General features: G+C 29.9%; 2 protein-coding genes across 4 annotated transcripts; both read right to left on the bottom strand.

The window, feature by feature from the left end:
* Positions 1-431: 431 nt before the first annotated feature.
* On the bottom strand, positions 432-15,909 carry LOC148229328 (uncharacterized). 3 transcript variants are annotated; one of them, XM_088197039.1, is made up of 9 exons: positions 15,778-15,909; positions 15,562-15,686; positions 13,102-14,587; positions 12,815-12,876; positions 12,677-12,752; positions 12,541-12,614; positions 12,291-12,473; positions 10,876-11,112; positions 3,498-5,005 (listed from the first exon to the last, which is right to left on the bottom strand). In XM_088197039.1, exons 3-9 carry the CDS (start codon positions 14,576-14,578, stop codon positions 3,647-3,649), a joined length of 3,468 nt encoding a protein of 1,155 aa, XP_088053165.1. In that variant the 5' UTR covers positions 14,579-14,587; positions 15,562-15,686; positions 15,778-15,909; the 3' UTR covers positions 3,498-3,646. The 3 variants fall into 3 exon arrangements, with proteins under 3 accessions (XP_088053166.1, XP_088053167.1, XP_088053165.1); XM_088197040.1 differs by lacking the exon at positions 3,498-5,005 and adding an exon at positions 432-1,199 and having other exon boundaries at positions 15,562-15,909; XM_088197041.1 differs by having other exon boundaries at positions 2,910-5,005; positions 15,562-15,909.
* Positions 15,910-17,024: 1,115 nt separating this feature from the next.
* LOC148229327 (uncharacterized) lies at positions 17,025-19,886 on the bottom strand. Its single transcript, XM_088197100.1, has 5 exons — positions 19,781-19,886; positions 19,029-19,126; positions 18,892-18,964; positions 18,721-18,812; positions 17,025-18,649 (listed from the first exon to the last, which is right to left on the bottom strand). The coding sequence occupies exons 1-5, from the start codon at positions 19,806-19,808 to the stop codon at positions 17,159-17,161; spliced, it is 1,782 nt and encodes a 593-aa protein (XP_088053226.1). The 5' UTR covers positions 19,809-19,886; the 3' UTR covers positions 17,025-17,158.
* Positions 19,887-21,111: the final 1,225 nt, after the last annotated feature.

The raw sequence follows: 21,111 nt of genomic DNA, 5'->3' as shown, positions 1-21,111 counted from the left end.
AAATTCTTATGGTTTTTGGTCTCCGGCTTATAGACAAGAATTTAGGGTAATTTATATTAAATATAAATTTGATTAGGTATAAATTAATGTGAGTAGTGCGTTGTAGGGGGCCGATTTATATATATTTATTTAGATTTTATTATGAGCAAAACTTGGCGGCAGTCTGGTAACACTGGGGTGATGGTCCACTTCTCTTGGCGACTGTGGCGGGCTCGCGCGCCGTTCATTGTATATAAATAATAAGCAACACGTAACGTCAAATCGTCAATAAAAATACTATTGCAGCGGCTCAATCTATGTCTAATTGCCACCCATCACCTCCAGTTTACTTTACAGTACAGTTTATTTTAATATTATAAGCTTATTTGGAATTTTCACTTATTACAGCTTTAATATTCAATGTTTTATTTGTTAAAGCAGTACAAATGTTATTTTTAAGATTCAATTTATTAAAAAAATATATCCAATTGAGTTCTATTAGCGGTTTGTTATAATAATCTTCTAAATGAATTTTCACAGCTTGATGCAGTCTACAAATACAAGTTTTTTGTAGTTTTTATTAAAAAAAAATATTTTAAGTAATTCAATAATAATAATCAATATTAATATTAACGTACAATACAATAATCTATATTTGATCTCAATAAACATATTATTCAGTTAAAAAGACTTCTTGCGATACATTATAAATTAAATTAATCCAATATAAACATTAAAAAATATTTTAAGCTACACATAAAATTAAAAGTTTAAAATGGTTCTCCTAAAAAATGCCAAAAGGGCGATGTGTCTCCTCTTTCCGTAGATCCTTCATATGTATCAATTTGCTTTAGTATATTTTTTTTTCTATGAGGTCGATTTTTATGGCGTCCACGCATATCTTTTAAATCGTTACCCATTTTCATTTTATGCACTAAGATTTGAATTCTGCATCTTGTTACTTTAAAAACATCGCAAAAAGTTTTTTGGCATACTCTGACTTGATTTATTCCTATTGGAATTTTATAAATAACTGTTATACGCCGAGAAGTGGATTCTTTTACTGTGCGCCGCTTAGGCTCACTTATATTGATACAATTAACTATGAAATTCGATTGTCCATCATAATCAAGTTCGCGAAATTCTTTGTACAAGTCATCTTTTATCCCGAAAAGTTCATCTGCAGAACACCCGTTATGATGACATTTACAATTTTTATCCTGCAACAGAATATTTTTATTAATGAAATATATTGGAGTTCGAGAAGAGTTCCATATAGGATTGGTCCGATATTACATAGAAAGGTACATTGTATTCTAACATACTGAGAGTTCTCCGAACAGATTTTAATTTAAGGCAATTTCATTCATTCATTATTAAACTTACCCACTAAAGAAAACATTCCACTCCCGTATAGTCTCTTCTATTCATTGTATATGAACAAGGCATTTTTATAGTATTTTTAAATATCATAAATACTATTACTCATCAAAATATTGTTAGCAATCATATTCCATTAGAATCCAGTCTATTAAATGGTTATGGTGACTATTTTTCCCAGGGCGACTGCGCCCACGAACATTGTTCTCACAAAAAATGCTCCCACGAAACATTACTCACACGGAACATTACTCTCATGGAATATTACTCTCACGGAACATTGCTCACACTTTTTAATTTGCTGCATGTACATCGAGAGTATAAATTTTATACTAAATTATCCTTTCAGAATTCAAAGAAACGCACAATCAAGATCTATGGATTTGAAAAAATATTTTATGTCGATGTGTCGCGTATTATATTGTAAAAACCTAGACAGATATTTTTAACTTCAGGGAATTACTAAGCTAGTCAATGTGTAAGTAAATGTTTGTTTGGCGTATAGGAGACTGAAATTTCACCAAAATAGACATTTGAAAGACTGCTTTGACATTTTATTGGTGGGTGGTTTGTGTGTCGTCTGTATACCATATACGAGCACTTTTTCGCAAATATGCGCAAATTAACATTTTTTACTTAAATGTGTGTACCTTTTGGTCGCTCGGGAGAAATACTAATAAAACTCCGATAAAATATGTAGTACTACGGGGGGTGGGTCCCGCTCATCCGGCCATCAAAGCTGGGTGCCCGCCCATAGGGTTGGACTCGTAGGGCCCAAGTACTGGTAACGGAAGTGGTGCACGCAACGGATAAATAAGTAGCTATACACCTGCAGCTTTTGATACTATGTAAATACTTTATTGATTTTTCTACACGTGTTAATATTATTTTTAATAAGTAGTTCGTTAAAAATAGCAATTAAATTGAACGCTTCTTAATTTTTGGATTAAAAAATTAATTATCTTTACTTAAAAAATATTGAAACGAACAATTTCACGCATGGTAATAATATACTATAGTTTTGATAGACTAATGCTTCTTAAATATTTCCAAAAAATTCAATGTATACTCATGCAAATTAAAAAAAGCAAAAAAATTAGCTCTTGTTTTGGTGATATTAGTATTATCCTTAAAATCTATAAATAATATTTTTATCCCTAATTATTATTTTGAAGTAAAATGTTTATTCATTACTGTAAATATCTCTATACTAACGCGATTTTTTTTATTCATTTTGCGTACTAAGTCCAGACATTTACACATTGTAAAAAAGCACCACTTTAATTTGACAAATTAGAAATTTGGAGAATCAATGGAAGATAAAATCACTCAGAAAAAATGTCGTAAGTTCCACATTACTAGACAGAAAAATACATATTCTCACTAATCCCGTATTTAAAAAAAAAAATATTCTAGCATCCCGGAAATGTCTTAAGGTTTGATAAACTCGCTCATAAAGTTATCAAAGAATATCTGAAAAATATAAAATAAAAATAAATTGTAAAATATACGCATTATTTTTAAATAAATATTAATAAATATTCAAACGCTATTTTTTAAATACTTTTATTATTTTCTTAAAAACATTTTAAATACAAATAAAATTTTTAAATACACTAAAAAATATATACAACAAAAAATAGTCCATATTAATTGAAGCACATTTATAAACATCAACAAATTTACACCTAATTTAAACCCGCAGCCCGCCTTGAACATTTTCCGGCCGGCGAGATTCTTTACAATGTACGTTTAGTATCATTATAATTATATTATCAATGTTTACATGTAAGAATAATAGTAAACACAATAATAATAACTAATTATGTTTCAATTTTTCACTCCAAAAAAATGTCTATAGTGTATCTAAATTTAATATAGGGACATATAATTTTATATGTGGCCCACATAGTTATGATGCATTTCCAAAGTGGCCTGCAAGATCATTTGGGTTGGCCACCCCTGATTTAAACATTATAATATTTTATATTTTTATTAAAATTTAAATATTTATTCATGGAACAAATTGCAAGACATACACAATCATAATTATAAAAAAGTTAATTACAGAAGAAACTGTACCTACAAACAATCTGACACAAAATACTATTATCAAACAATAAAGTAAGTCATTTTTTAAAATATTTACAACGAGTACATATAAGTAAAGACATATTTATCAATCAATTTAAAATTAAATCAAAATACATACTAAATTTAAACAATTATTCACGGAACAATGAGTACATACAGCATAGAAAATAAAAATTATATAATTGAAATTTTTTTATTGTAGATTAGCTAAGCGCCGCAAGTATAACAATTTATTATTAGTCTGATGGTACTCACTCACAATATTAGAAACTACGTTTTGCAGTGTTTCGTATTTTGCGTTTTTCTTTTCTTCTCGACCCGATTTCAAATTCGCGACTGTTAATCGATGGCATACAAGATCGCGATGCAGCCCATGGAACAAATACCATATGCTAGGATGACTGCAGCTAAATATTGCATTTAAAGCATTATGGAATCCTTCCCAGCAGTTTGTTGTTTTAGGTGACTTTTCTATAGCTGCTGAATAATGATTCCACAATGAAATCGGGAATTGTGGATTTTTTCCCGCTGCACCCTCGATGTACGTTGAATAAAAGTATGTTATTATTTCATTATAGCTGTTTTCTTCAGGGAAAGTGTGAGTTAATTGTGAAAAAACAGTTTTCACATCATCGGCTGGTACGAATGCTAAAGCAGGCAATGATTTTAGCTTCAATTTTACCTCCAAATCATTCTCGAATGCAGACTTTAAGCCCACACTGTTTATTTTTCTTACGAGGCTTTGGGTTAAGTGAAAATAGCACCCTTTCACCTCACTTTGTGAAAAGGCGTTTTGAGCTGCGTGTATCGCAGCCTTTTCAAAATCCAGCAAGATTGATTCAGGAGCTAAATCGGGAATTAGCTGTTTCATGATATAGAACATTCGATCATAAGTAGCTATTGTTTTATTCTGTAGTAAAAAATATATACATGGCGGATATAAGTTACCTATACGTGCATGCCACGTGTACAGTTGAAAACACATTTGTGGGACTTGATCAAAAGTTCCATCTCCGAAGACGATATCTTTTTTTAATTCCAGCATAATTTCCTTATCACCTAAGGCTATAATTCTTTCGGGATCATTTACGCCTGTATCGTATAACACAACATCACAATATTGTTCGGGAATTATAAAATTAATATTCGTAGGATTCGGCGAATGGTTTTGACTCTTGTGCTTCAGAAGAGTCCTCGATAAAGATGATTTTTTCGGCAGGTAGGCAAGCGCTTCATCATTCACTTTGGATAGGATGCTTCCAATCACATTGCGTGAATTAGCATCGGCTGCACTCATGGCTTGGACCATTTTCCTTTTAGCGATGTTAGCTTCTATATTCTGGGGGCAGGAATCATGACAATGCGCGGTTGGATGGCAAATGATGTCTTTATTTTTTGTCTTCATGCTTGAATGACAACGCAAAGAGCGAACTAGTCTACATCTCCATGTTGACACTCCATTTGTAATGCGGAAGTGGAGATATTCGAAGCCCAAGTAAATCAACACTTGCTTTCCTCGTTCAGTGGTTGAATATTTGAAATCCACGGCAGACTAAAAAATAAATAATAAAATAATAAATATTTAAAAAGGTAAATAATGAAACACCGATAAAATGGCGAAAAAAAATAACAGTATGTTGATAAGAATAAAATAACCAATTGAAAAAGTATATAAAACATACGCATATGTATATGCATTTATTTTATATTCTTAAGCTTTAATTTCTTCTAAATACTCAAGATATTCTTAAAATTAAAGCCAATATATTTTTTGCAAAACGAGCATTTTTAATTTATTTATATATAAACGCTCATTGAGGTTTTTGGTTGTTAAAATATATTACTGCTAAACACAACATTTTACACATACCTTCATACATACGGTTCCACGACAAAAGCTCCACGGACTTTAGATCCAACTACTACACATCCACAACAAAAGATCTAAGATCAAAATGTTTAAAAAAAATAAAAACATTATTTTTTAATAATGTATAGTAAGTACATAGTGTTTCCGCATATAGCGAAATTCCTATAGCGTATGCGGCAGTCCCTCCTATAGCGTAGTTTTTGTTAAAGTTTGTCCCTTGACTTCGCTAGATGTATTCTGTGACGGGCGAAACGCCGCTGCGCGATAACATTCCAGGGGTATTCATCACAATAGAGTAAGAAAATATTTCTTTTTCTATAGCTATGGAAAAAATTATGATCAAGCACATCAATGTACACGTTTTTCAATGCATTATGTATACACTTTTCAGGGGGTTACAACCATTCTATTTTTTTATAATAAAACTATTTAATTATGTAATACATATCTATTAAAATCTAAAAAAGTATTAATGAATCATAAAATATATTTAAATATATGATATAAGACACTTTAAATCCAACATTAAAATTTTAGTGCATTTAAAATAATATGTAATCTTTCTAAACTAATTCTTTATTTCAACATTTAAACGCAAAACCCATGTAAATATAATAATTTATTCAATACGATTATTCCACAAAGCGATCTGCTGAATTAAAAAAAAACAATTAGAAAAAGGTCAAGCACCATATTATAAAATTCGAGAAGAAATGTAGACAGAAGACAATAAAGAAAATTATCCTATTATTAATGAAAGTGATGATGAAATTAAGGTATTCAAAAAGTCTCGATGGAATGTGATACATAATTACACGATTTAAGATATTTAACTTTTTTCATTTCAACTATTATTGCTTTTTCTTAATATAATTAATAGTTTTTTTATTAATATCCTAAAATAAAACATACTGCAGAAAAAGTTTGATAATTTATATTTATTTTTTGATATTTATTCATTGTAGGCTTACGAACTTTAAAAAATAACTCAAAAAAACTGTTGCGTTTGACTCCCCTGGCCCTCACAAAATCAAGGACAATCTTTGCGCGAGTGTCGCAATAAGAAAATACAGCACATGCTCCTATTTACAAACTAAATACAAGGTCATTTAATACATAAAAAATGGAAAAAAAAGTTTGATTTGCTGATTTCGTTAAATTTACAAAATACAGCTGAAAGAACCTAATCTCAATTTTTTTAGTGCCTAGTCCCCTATAACGTAGTATTTCTATAACAAAGTCCCAATCTGTATTCTATAGGGGAGTAAGCGTATTTTTGCTTTTTGTATAATTATAACGTTTTTTTATTTTAAAGAATTCATTCGACATTCGAAAGCATTTGTAATTAAGGTACTCAAAAAATAATAATAGCAATGATCAATTTTAATATTATTGTTGAATGATTATATAGTGCAAAATAAAGATATGTACATAGTTAAGGAAGTATAAAGATGTATTATGTTTTAGTACCGTATATGTTTTTTGTATAATTATGACACACCCACGATAAACTTTGTACTTCGCGTATGTATTATAACATGAAATAGTGCATATTTAATATAGCAATACTGCTAAATACATATTTCGTAAATCTCATAATATCATATGGTAAACTATATGGTACTTTTAGTAAAAAAAATAATTTGTTGATGAATGGATTTCACATTGGTCATGTTTGTATAATTCTATTGACTTTCTAAAGCATTTGTAATTATCGCACTGATAAAAATATACCTTATTAAGTGGGTATGAGAATATATTATATTTTAGCAACGTATATGTTTTTTCTATATAATTATAACATTCTTTTTTAATTTTTTTTTATTCGACACTCAATAAACTTTGTATTGCGCAATCAGATTTGATTTGATTGGCTTACTTATGTTAAGTAATCTGCGAAAGAGTAATGCAAATTTTTGTCATAAATCGATTCATCGATTGATTAAGAAAAACATTTTAAATATTTTGTTTGTGGATGCTATGTCGTTGAACCTAAAGTCCGTGAAATTCTCGATAACAATGCCTAGACATAACTCTTATAAACTAGGATTTAAAATAAACTGACTTACCTTCTATTAAAGTTGTAATTTGTAGAACCAAGAAGATCGCTAAGTCACTAACACAAATTTTGCATTGAACCGCGTCGTGTCCGAAAACCGAATGAATTTTGAAACCGTAATATTGTAAAACCCTCTGCCAATACCACTAACTTCCTAGAATTACTCAGGTACACATTTAACCCCTTACTCTTACTGCATGAATTTTTTTCACTGCGAAAAATGTGTATTTTATAAAGCATTGATAACATATTATCATGTCCAGAAAATATCGTTGAAATATTTACATTGTACTAAAAGAATACAAAGTAAATACAAAATTATTTATTTTTATTTGTTTGCTGTCCAACTTGTAAAAGTTTTAAGAACCATTAGTCTAACAAAAACATATAGTCCAGTCAAATAAGGCGAAATAAAGGCTAAACCTCGGAATGAAAGATACCAAGATGAAATTTTGCACAGACCTTTGTTTTGATGTTTTTAGGACAGGGTGAAAAGTCTCATAAAATATGGTGTCTGCTAATCAATATATCAAAGGTCAAAGGTCACAAAATTTGTTTTTTTGCAAATATCTCGCGTTTTATGCGTTGCACGTCATTAGATGCTTTACAAAACTTGTAAAGCATAAAATTATCTACAAGTTTAGTTATTATATTTGTTTTGTATCATTAACCGTTTTTGAGATATAGCGCGAAGAGTGGGAGGCGTACATCCGTTTATAGAATCCAGCAAGTATTTCTACCTGCTTAACTTGGAATAAGCTTTGAAAAAGTAAACAATCATGAAAAAAGTGGTCTCGGCAAGTCGTTTGAACCATAATTTTATTACTTTCTTCATTGTATTATTAGGAATTAAAAATGAAATATTGCTCGACAAGAAATTTGTGCGAAAAAATTGAAAGAGTTGAGAGATGTCCTTACGGAGTATGTACCAGATGATAAGAAGATCATTTCCAAATTAAGAGAAAAATATTTAACTGATATTAAAGTTATAACGAAGATTGGATCATTCCCTAATTTTTCTTTTCGCGATGCTCAAGCTTAAGTTTTATCCATAGCTTGGTATGAAAATAAAAAAGGCACTTCGGAAGAAGAACACTTGCGCGTAGTGGAAGCTGCTGCGGCGATTATTAGAGAAGATATTCGATCTTCTATTGTTGAGACCAAGTCTTATCCGCCCCCGAGTAAAATATTAATAAAGAAATTCCGAAAACTTTATTACATTTTTTGCAAGAAGTTATTATAAAGAACAGAAAAGGAAAGACGGGGCATTTTAAAACGAAATACACAGCTATAAGTCATGCTATAATGACTTCCATACGAAAACGGTCTTTTTCTTCGCAGTTATTAATAGGCCTATCTGTATTTCTTCATAAAAAAAATACAGATAGGCCAAACATCCAAAAAGACTTTTGGATGTTTTGTCAAGTTTAGGTTTTTTCGCTTCATATAGTGATACTGTAAAATGTTAAATTTCAGCTGTTTATCACCCACAGCCTCGTAATCAACCATCATAGTCAAGTGCCTTAGTACAGTATGCAGCAGATAATGCAGAAAAATATTTATACTCTTGATGGCTATAATACTGTTTATATAATGGGAATGATAAAAATAATAACTTCAAAATCTGAAGTTATATCCGATGACCGCATAAAGAAATTTACAACAAAACCAAGTGCAAAGGAGTTAGCAGCACTATCACATATACCCCTTTTAGTGTATGAAAATCATGTCGTACCCGGATTGAGCAAGAGATTCAAGTTCAAAATTTTTATGATGTAGAAGAACTAACCGAACAAATATTTAATGTAGTTGATTTGTTGTGGAAGTACGGAAAGTGGAAAAATATCTCACCGTTGCCAGGGTGGAATGGATTTATTGAACAACTTACAAAAAACAATGAGAACTTTGTAACTTCTCGGATTCTGTTTCTTACTTTTACTCATCATCCTGTGAGTAATATGGACACAATTTACACTACATTACAGTGTGCTATAAACACTGCCAAGAAACATGAACAAAGAACATGCTTAATAACTTTTGATCAGCCGTTGTACATAAAAGCACGTGAAATCGTAGCAGCTTCAGTTGCTAGCTCAGACTTGTCCAGAGTAGTTGTGAAACTAGGAGGCTTTCATATGCTTATGTCTTTTATTGGATGCATAGGGTATATAATGAATGGAAGCGGAATCAAGGAAGCTCTCAGTACAATTTATGCATCGAATTCTGTCGACAAAATGTTGGATGGTCCCGCTTTTACAAGAAGTATTAGAGGCCATACGTATTACTTTTTGCATTATCGATGATGATTTTTGAAGATATGGAGATTAAAAGTTATAATGCTTTAGATGGGTTCATTCAGCAGATAACAATTTGCGATGTTTTCTACGAAACTGTGGAAGAATGTACAGGTAACTCTGGCTCCGTAGTTTACATAGCGTTATCCTATAAACGGATGCGTGCTTCCCACTCCCCGCGCTATATCTCGAAAACCATTAACCATACGAAGAAATAAATTATAACAAACTTGTAGAAAATTTTATTTTCTATAAGTTTTGTTAAACATTTAATGACATGCGACGCAAAAGAGGCGAGATATTTGCAAAAAAACGACCTTTGACATTTAATATCTTGATTAGCAGACACGATATCTTTTGAGACTTTTCACCATATATTCAGAACGCCAAAACAAAGGTCTGTGCAAAATTTCAGCTTGTTATCTTTCATTCCGAGGTTAAACCCTTATTTGACTGGACTAATAGTATATTATTACTATGCGTAAAATTGTTCGATTTTATATTTATTAATTAAATATAATTATTTTAAAATGTACAATTTAATTGCTATTTTTGACCAACAACATATTAAAAATCAATGAATAATAGTTAAAATCGGTGCACTGATATATAATAATATTAACAAATTTATATTGTATCAAAAGGTGATCAATTCGCTAAAAAGTGCTCGTATTTGGCGTACAGACAACACACAAACCACCGGCAAATAAAGTGTTGACACCATAGCGGTCTTTTGAATGTCTATTTTAGTAAAATTCCAGTCGCCTATGCGGCAAACAAACATTTACTTGAGATTAGCTTAGTAATTCCCTGAAGTTAAAAATATGTTTCTAGGTTTTTACAATATAGTACACGAGACATCGGCATAAAATATTCTTTTCAAATCCATAGATTCTGATTGGCGTTTCTTTGAATTGATATGCTAATTTATTTTGAAATTTACACTCCCATGTACATGCAACAAATTAAAAAAAAATGTGAGTAACATGCCATGAGAGTGATGTTTCGTGTGGGTAATATTCCGTGAGAGCAATGTGTAAGTAATTTTCTGTGTGAGTAATACTCCACGAGAGCGATGTTCCATGTGGGAATATACCGTGTGAGCAATGTTTCTTCAGAGCAAATGTTCGTGGACGCGATCGCCTTTCGATTCACCCAATTAAATATGTAACTAAAAATATTAACATTATTCCACTCACCTCTTTAGGGGGCGATGGCTCTGATTTCACAATTTTTTTATCACTTTTCGATTTCGTTTCATAAGAAGAATTATCTGTAGACGATTCCAGAGCACAGTTTAAGGTACCGGTTTTATTATTCATGTACCAGTTATTCGGATGAGAATTGCTCCACTGAGAAGTTAGTTTTGATTTTTTGCTTGTTCCGGGTGATACTTCAACTGCTTCGTTTTGTCCATGGCCGCGGCATAGACACACCTACAATTATGCTCTTTAATCTTTTGCTCTGTCAAATAATAATATCTTACAACAAACATTTACTAGAAATACGATTTTTTTACATAGAACAATAACAATATTGAATGGGACTATAAAATAATAATCTCATGAACAAGAAAATAAAAAGCTACCCTGTGTACTTACACATACCTGTATCGCCCCTCAGGGCGACCGACTAATCACAAGATAGAAATTTAAGAGCAGGTGATGATCATGCATTGAAAGAGGTTTTTGTTCACTGACTGTTAAAAACAAGTGGAATTATGTGCTTATTGTGGCAGATTGTCAATAATCAATCCTCATAAATCATTCAAAGTTTACACACTTGCTGCATTCAAATTCGCAGTGTTTTAAAGGGTAGAATATACTTCTGAATGTTTTACCACATTTGTTACATGCATAGTCGCTACAATCTTTTTAATAATTACAATATGGTATAAGTTTCTTTGAATTTGGCCAGAAAAATGCATGTTATTAATTACATAATATGAATCTTAATTTTTTTTAAATTAAAATAGGTATTGCTTATGACCAACAATTTATTTTACTCTATATTTTTAATCACTATGTTCACCCAATGGCGTTCAAAAGTTTTTTGTTCTACACTACACAATCACTAATAGTAAACGAGGCTAATGGGGCTAACTTTTGCCCCCTCCTGAAAAAATCTGAAATGATGTCCCTGGAAGTTTCTTCTTGTTTTGAACACTTTCCCATATTGGCTTACTTAAAATTCATATAACTCCTCATGCATATTCATATTTTGTATAGGTACAATTAAATTTTGATTGTTTTATTACATTTATCGCATTGTCACAAAAATCACTATGCATATATATATTGTATATGCCTTGATAATTTAAATTTAGTGTTGAATGCCTTTCCACATTCGCTAGATTTAAAACCATATAAATCTAAATGATGCTAAGGTAAAATTAAGTTTTAAATGCTTTTGCACATTTATTACATTGAATAATTACATGCCGTAAAAATTTACTCTTAGCTTTAAATGCTTTTCTATATTTGTTACATATAAAATTGAAAGAATATCTATGAATAAACATATGTCGGTTAAGATCAATTTTAATTTTATATTTACGAAGACCTGTATGACATATTAATAAATGAAAAGAAAGAACATGTTCAAAATCAAATACCTCTCCGCAGATATCACAATCGTGAGATTTTTTATATAATTCATCTTGCTGCTGGATAGATTGTTTGCTATTGGATTCATTTTTATATTTAAAATGCAAATTAAGATGTTCTGTAAGAGATTTCTTCTGAGTAAATTGTTTACGGCAATAATAACATGAATAATCCTTGTCTTCTTCACACATCTAAAAATTATCAAAATTGCATTTTTTATTAATTAAGACTTTATATTTAATCATTAGATTCAATTACATTTGAACATCGATTAGATAAATCACCCATGTCGATTGTATTTCTAGTGAGTACATCTTTAACATCATGAGTTTCTAAAAATATGGATTAATCATAAATTAAAGTATAATAAAATCTTAAGTGTTTATATATTTACCTGTTTCAATCATGTCATCTGCTTGATCTACATTATATTCTTCAATGCTGTCATATTCTATTTCCACATCTTCCTTCTAAAAAAATAAGCAACATAATTATAAATAATCGATATTTTTGCATTATTCTTATCATTTACCTTTATTATACAATTCAATGTGTTGACAGAATTTATTTGATCATCATTTTGAACACCAAGTTCTAGAAAAGTAAAAGAGTATTCAAACATATTTAAAACAAATTAAATTTTAAGGTAATTGGAACATATGTATTTTAGACATGATAACGATGGTAATATGTAAGACCCACTAGTTTATAATTTAAGGAATAAAACAAATGTCTTTTTTAAAGGTTGATAAATATGAAGGTGACAAGAAAAAAGTTAAAATTAATTATTTTTCTATGGTGTGTTATATAAGCACCCACCTGCTGAAATACTTTGATTGTGATCAGATCTTTCTTGTATATAAGTTGGTGTATAACATCGTTCTTCTTTAATTTTTGCTATTTGATTTGTTTCATTATTTGCTGTGTCTTGTATAATGTTTTTTCTAGAATCGGCATTCATTTTTTTCCACACAAGAAAGAGTGAGCGATCTTGTTCATCTCCTTCCCATTCATTAGGAGAATTCCTGAAACTTGTTAGCTTATCTCTCTTTATATACTTTTCAAGAACTTTCAATCCGGTTTGTAGCTCTTCTTTATTACTGCTATTAGTAGAAGCTGCAGGAACATCAATCATTGGCGGAATTTTAGAGAAATCTACAGCTTCTGGATTCCATGGAACAATACCGCATTCCCTAAAACCATTTTTTAGGACGGAAGGTGTTACGTATTCAGCTAATGTTTCTTCTAGCAATGATGAAAAATATATATTTTTCAATACTGGTTGATCTAACTCCCTTTGGTGTAATTTTTCTTTCCAAGTTTTTTTAAGAACATGAAAAACGCTTACATCTATGGGATTTATATGGGAATTTGAGAGTAGCGCTATTAGAATAATTCCATTCTCTTCGCAAAATTTACTCGTATGCAAAGTCAAATTAGATGCGTATCCATCTATAAACAAAATTACCGGTAGTGGTATATTTTTCTCTATGAGAAAAGGATGAAATATGTTTGTTATGAATTCAAAAAACAGAGAAGCAGTCATCCAACTATTTTCAGACTTGCCGTATCCCCAATGTTTCGGAACACTTTCAGACAATTCACGTGGAATTTCATCATATTTAAATACCACAAATGGAGGAGCCAATTCTCCCCTTGCATTTCCTGTTATCAAAACCGTTAAGCACTCGTTTTCTTCAGTATTTTGTTCACTTCTTAGAGATAAAACCTTGTTATCTTTTGGATTTAAAAATAACGCACTTTCACTTAGATTGAAAATTCTTTCGGGATGTTCCAAGATATATTTATAGTTATTATCTTCCAAGAATTCTTGAATTTCTTTGAACCAATTAAATAGCATTTCTTTACAAAATGCTGCTCTACTGAATGTCAGATTCTGAGTCATTCTACTAGCAATGTTAGGATGTCGTTTTAAAAAAGCATTAAACCATGTACTTCCTGGACGATTATTTACAAATGAATTTTTGCGGTTTTGGTCTTTAATAAAATATTGTACACTATCTAAAAGCTCATTTTTTGTTACAGAAAACCCCACTTTAGTGACTGTAATAATCCACTGAGCTAAAATATCTTCTTCTTCATTTGTGAGTACTGATTTAGGGCCCATTCGGCGAAATTTAGGTGTTATTCCTTTCACTTTATACATTAGAGTAATGCTAGGTACTGAGTAACGTTTCGCTGCAGTGTCAACTGGTGTTCCTCTCAGAACATCATCGATAGCCTGATTCATTAATTCTTCTGAGTAATCCAGCATTTTTCCTTTCGTAGGAGGCATTGCAGTGTCCTAAAAAAATTTTAAATGTAAAACTTATTAAATATTATACTGTAAACTTTCTTTAATAATGATGAGGAATTAGTTGTGTTCTAATAGATGACAATTATTCAAACCTTCCATTTGTTTTAGTGTAAGAGTATTATACATACAATACTTCATTCTCAGTCTCTTAATAAACTGAAAAGAACGTTCATTGTGTGGATAAACAGTCCTCTACAAATTTTTTTCAAAGAGATAGTTACTTTAATGTGAATTATGTTAAAATATGTATGAGATAAAAAAAAGGACCAGTGTGCTACACTGTGTCAAACGCCTTTAATATATCTATTAAGAACACCGTGTTTCTATCTACAGTGTATTTATTTTTAAGAGTACACAAAAACATTGTTCAATGCGTGATCATCACATACTTTTAAATTACTGCCTTGTGATTAGTCACTCTGAAGGACGATACCGGTATGTGTAAACACACAGGGAAGTGTTTTGTTCTTGAGATTATTATCTTATCGCTTCTTTCACTATTGTTATGTTTTATTTATTATGATGTACTTAAAATTTAATATATTTTTAAATTAATACTGTTTTATTTATATTAAAAAAATTGTTTTTTTTTTTATTAAATTTAGCTCTATTCTAAGCGATCAGGAAAATTGTGCATGTATTTGTTTTGTGCACTGACTCTTAGGAGTAAAATATAAATAATAATTATTACTATTAGGATTGTAGTGTTTATAAAGTTGTGAAAAATTATTAATTTTCTTATAAAACATTATGTGAATATTATTAATACATACTTTTATCATTTATCAGATGGTGAGTTCACTTAATTTATAAATTGAAATTTGGTTTTAGTACTCAACACGCCCGTATTTGTCAATAGTCAACATATTATGAATGTAGCAATTAGTACTAAACAAATATCCGGTAACAATGTGTGCAAATTCTGATTTAATAGGAGTCGTAAAAAATATGAACAAACTTACCTAGTATTTTCACAACAAATCAGTAAACTTGATTAACGAGACTGACGTGTTTACAAAGCGACAATGTAACACAAAATGACGGATGTCATGACGTCATCTTTAATAGTTTCAAAAAATAGATGGCACTATAATAGCATTTTACGATTTTTTTATAAAAATTCCACAGATGGCATATTTAAAAGAATTCAAAGTAAGTGTGTCAATTGCTAGTTTTACTGAAATGTTTTGCTTTGGAATTGTAAAAACGGTATTTAGCACAATACCGGTTCTTAAATTATGTTGAAATGACATTGTAGTCCATCACCACCAGATGTACCAAACGTCAAAATTAAGTGTCTTGGCCATAACAGTCTATATTTTGTACAGGAGGTTAAAATAAATTTAGATTGAACATTTATTTTTATTTTATTAGTTAGAGGGAATGTAATTTTATAAAATAAAATAATTTACAATAATAAAATATTTTATTAAAATGACTTAAATTAAATTTTACAACATTTTAAAATACTAAGGTAGTTTATCTTCCTACGTTTGCTAGTTGAAGAAAGTTCTTTTACGTCCAAGAGAGTCCAGTCACTGATGACAATCTTAGTCCATGAAATTTTTAACGTACGTCCAGTCGTAATATTTAATAAAATAAATTATATATCTATACATTCTCTTGCGCTTTATTATTGAGTTAAGCCTGCATTTGTCAGAGCTGGCTCTACACGTTTTGAAGTAGCATAATTAAAGCTCTAATTTTTTAAATTAAATTTTGTAGTGAAATTATAGATTTCAACATAAAAATGGTACAAATACATGGTTAACGAATATAAATTGTATACCATGCGACTTTTAAAGATCTTTTCGCTTCCACCGCTACATTTCTCTCTCGCTCACACCGACCCACCGTGTGCTCACTTTCTCGCACCGACTTCATCGTGTGCTAGAGTTCCATCACCACCATTCACTTCATTGCTCCGTCGATTCACCGTGCGTTAGAGCTCCAACCATTCCAGCAACAATAATTTAGTCACCCTTAATCTACGCTGGCAGCACTAACGTAGCGGCGACGAAACTGGAGAAATTGCTGACCCGCTTCGTAACAACTTTATAACTACGTATTTATTTAACTGTTAATAAATCTACAGCGTCTAATCTGTGTCTTATTTCCAACTCGTCACTACACATTCTTAAAAATTGTTTTACAAATTTTCTTAACTTCTTAAAAAATAGAAAATATTTCTATAAATACTGTAAATATTTTTTGACTGGTTGATATTTTAGCTGAGCACTTAGCCTAAACGCTTAGGAACAAAACAAAGAGAGCTTCACCACTTGCAACTATTTTTAGTAAAACAATATGTTAGATATAATATATTTTATTATATATAAAAATAAATAACATTTCATATCCTTTAAAGATAAAATTTTGAACTTTTAATATCACTTCGTCGAACAACAATAATAAATTCATTATGATTTTAATTAGCTTAACGCTTTTTTAAACATAATGATGATAAAGAGGAGCTTTATATATAAAGTAATTAATAATAAATACATACATCTCTGGGTTTCGCATGAAGTTAGTCGCTGAAAAAATATTTTGATTTTTTTAATGATTTTCCCTATGAACTTTCATATGATTTTTAAGAGTATCTTTAGTTTTTAATGACTTTCCACATATCTTACATTCAAAGTCTAAAGAATCATTATGAACACTTTTATGTCTTGAAAGGTATACTTTAGTTTTGAATGATTTTCCACATTTATCACAATAAAAGTCACGGGATTTACTATGGATACCCATATGCCGTGAAAGTTGACCTTTAATTTTAAATGCCTTACTACATATTTCACATTTAAAGTCACAAACATCACTATGAATCTGCTGCATATGACGTGTGATGCATAGTTTAGATTTAAACACTTTTCCACACGTGTCACATTCAAATTCATATGAATTCTTGTGAGTGTTCATATGATAAGAAAGGTTAGAATTAAATTTGAATGCTTTTCCACATATTTCACATTCAAAGTCATAAGAATCCTTATGAGTGTTCATATGGAGTGAGAGGCTAGGTTTTACTTTGAACGCCTTTCCACAAATCTCACATTTAAATTCACAAGATTCACTATGAGTCTTCATATGCTGTTTGAGTGTATCTTTAGTTTTCAAAAATTTGCCACATTTGTAACATTCAAAATCTAAAGAATCGCTATGAATTATTTTATGCCGCGAAAGGCATACGTTCGTCTTGAATGATTTTCCACATATGTCACATCCAAAGTCGCGAGAATCATTATGAATAGTCATATGCTTTGTAAGTAGTCTTTTAACTTTAAAGGCCTTACTGCATATTTCACATTTAAAATTATTACCACTACTACTATGAACCTGATCCGCGTGACGCGTGAGGCAAAGTTTAGATTTAAATAATTTTCCACACGTGTTACATTCAAAGTCGTACGAATTCTTATGGGTGTTCATATGGTATGAAAGATTGGATTTAAATCTGAATTCTTTTCCACAAATCTCACACTCAAAGTCATACGAATCTTTATGAATATTCATATGGAGCGAAAGAGTCGCTTTTAATTTAAACGCCTTTCCGCAAATCTCACATTTAAAATCACAAGAATCATTATGAATATTCATATGGCATTCTAGGATTTTTTTGGTTTTTAATACCTTGCCACATTTGCCACATTGAAAATTACAAGAATCCATATGGGTGTTCATATGATATGAAAGTTTACTTCTAGTATTGAATGCTTCACCGCAATCGATACATTTAAAGTCGCAAGTACTACTATGAATATCCATATGGCGTGAGTGTGTTTTTATACTTTTAAACGCTTTCCCACATATGTTACATACAAAGTCTAATGAATCTCTATGTACATTCATATGTTCCCATATGCTTTTCCTTGATTTGAATGTTTTACCACATTTATCGCACTTAAAGTCCTGAGAAGTATTATGTATATCCATATGCCGTTTAAGTATCCGTTTTGTTTTGAATGATTTAAAGCACTTTTCACATTTATATCTAAATAAATTTGAATGCAAAATATACTTGACATCGTTTTCTTTTTCTTGTTTCTAAAATAATAATGATTTGTTATATAGCAAATTATAAATAACTATTAACATATTATTAATTCGACTATTACTTGCGTTTCCATAAGAACGTATGAACTTGGATAAGATAACTTGTCAATTTCAATGTTACTTGACTTAAATTCATCTTTAACATCATGTGATTCTGTAAATAGATAATGTCAGTATGTGAAATATGATGAATCATTATACACAGATATGTAATTTTATTTTATATATCTAACCTGTTTCAAACATATCATCTTCTTGTATATTATATTCCTCACTATGATTAAATTCGATTTTTATATTTTTCACCTAATATTAAAAAAATAAGCTTTTTATTTTTGTACTTTAAAGTTTAGCAGATCTAGTTACCTACAGATATTGTGTTGTCAGCATTACATTTTTCATAGTAATTATTTTCAGCCTCTTGCTCTATTTGTATATGTTCACTGTTATTAATTCCGTCGTCTGGTTCTGAAAACGCAGTGTCAATACAATACTATTAATATTAAATATTAAGCTTAGCTTTAATTAGTTTTTAAAATATTAGATTTTCAGGAGAGGTATTACAACGAAAATGATATAGAATTAATGGTATTTATACTATTTTCTTTCTTTACTTGCAATATTACAAACGCAAACTAAAGATGGCATTGAACCTTTTGGGTTAAAAAATGTAATATCGAATGACGGTATAGCGTAGAAGGATGACAATTCCATTATAGCCGGGCTTGTATCTAGTATTTATTTACAAGTTATATTTTTCAACTTTCTTCAATATAAGAATATTGACCATTTCACGTTGATTTATATCAATCGGAAATTTTTAAAGTTGTTTGGAAATTTTTAAACTGTTTTCCTCCAAACCAAAAATGATATTTCAGTGTATTTACAGTGTACATGAGTAATCTTTAAATAAAAAAATGTGTCATTACAATATTACATTATTTATTATAATATAAAGTTATACGTAAAATTTGTTCTGCATTGATTTAATATAAACGTTATCTTAATAAATACTTAATTTTAAAAACATAGTCATATAATAATAAAAATATATTGCAAATATATCTTTCGTTTAGTGATATAAATAATTTGAATTAAGAATATGTTTAATTAATAGAATACCAGCTTTAAAAACGTCCAAAAATGACATATTTATGATGTGGCGCTCCGACGTTGAATCAAATTTCTAAACGTCAGATTGTCAACTTTTATTGGCTTAAGCAAATATAATTTTGACCAGGAAGAAAAAAGTTAAATTAATTTAAAAAATATTTTTTACTATTACAAATTACTTTTTATCGTCAAATAAATTTTATTTTTTGCTTAAAGATTACCAAAAAATATTCATTAATAATCTATCTCTTAAATTACTACTTTTTTTCCTCTTCTGAATTCTGAGTGTTGTGGAAGGGGCTATTTATTTATTTTATTATAACCAAAACTAAGCGGCAACAGTGTTTGACGTGAAGCGATGTCTCGTCAAAGCATCGTTTTAACATATATCATAAATTGTAATGTATACTTTCAATAATTACAACTGCAGCGGCCCACCACCCGCCATAATTTGTCCGCCAAAATTAGCGAATGTTTGATTTTATTCCCATTACACTTTATATTTTGACTAAAACAGAATAGCGAACACACCATGACTAGCTCTTTGCAACGAATCTACTTAAAATGTCATTTATAATTGTATATAAATAAATAAATAGTTTTTATAAATAAATTTGTTCCCCGGTAACAAGAAAGTACCGGTAAATTAACTTATTAATTATTTTACTTGAATCAAATTTTAATATTTGTCTTTTATCACGGCACCACGCTCAAATTAGACAATTGCGTATTAACCGCTATGGCATTATTATATTCGTTTAGGTGAGGTTTGGGTTTGAACAGCAAACGAACGTTTCACAATTGTTAAATTTGGGCGAGGCGCTGTGAAAATAAATGAGAACCATACAAAATCAATGTATTTGCTCAACTAATCCTCAAAACCAGCATTTTTTAATTTTATTTATATCAAGTTTCAAAATATTAAATTTCTTTGTAAACATTTTTTTAAATATAAATATAACAAATTTCTTGTTTTTATTTTAAATTTTATACGACCCACAGATTGAAATCACTGATAAAATAATTTTAACATATGTACCAATACAAGTCAAAACATTAGATGAATTTTTGTTTTAAAATTCAAACGTTATCATATTTCACGCGGCGAAAAAAATACGTCACTCGAGTGTTAAAACTTTTTATCTAAGTAGATTGGTTGCAGTAAACTATTCATGGGATATTCACTGTTCTGACCAACGCTCACTCGTTACCGCTCGTTTGCACCTAATCTGTTTAAATTTTAAAATGGAATATTCCAGCTCTAAATAATAAAAAATACATGCCATTTACTGAACAAAAATATATCAGCTTTATTCCAAATAAATAACATATCAATACAA

This window comes from Plectrocnemia conspersa, unplaced genomic scaffold (assembly GCF_051122295.1).
Source record: "Plectrocnemia conspersa isolate PC_06_02 unplaced genomic scaffold, ASM5112229v1 ptg000011l, whole genome shotgun sequence".
Taxonomy (NCBI): domain Eukaryota; kingdom Metazoa; phylum Arthropoda; class Insecta; order Trichoptera; family Polycentropodidae; genus Plectrocnemia; species Plectrocnemia conspersa.
Note: the sequence above shows the minus strand (reverse complement) of the source record. Positions and strands in the feature narration are given on the sequence as shown.

Bases quoted from the DNA above. Each gene is read 5' to 3' on its own strand.
- LOC148229328 (XM_088197041.1), bottom strand. From the start codon at position 14,578: ATGCCTCCTACGAAAGGAAAAATGCTGGATTACTCAGAAGAATTAATG. The intron at 12,753-12,814 runs GTAAATGATAAG...TTATTTTTTTAG, and splicing joins CATTGAATTGTATAATAAAG to AAGGAAGATGTGGAAATAGA. The intron at 5,006-10,875 runs GTGAGTGGAATA...TTTATTTTTTAG, and splicing joins AGCCATCGCCCCCTAAAGAG to TCTGCCGTGGATTTCAAATA.
- LOC148229327 (XM_088197100.1), bottom strand. From the start codon at position 19,808: ATGTCATTTTTGGACGTTTTTAAAGCTG. The intron at 19,127-19,780 runs GTATTCTATTAA...CTGCGTTTTCAG, and splicing joins TTTGGACGTTTTTAAAGCTG to AACCAGACGACGGAATTAAT. The intron at 18,650-18,720 runs GTAATAGTCGAA...TTATTATTTTAG, and splicing joins ACGTTCTTATGGAAACGCAA to AAACAAGAAAAAGAAAACGA.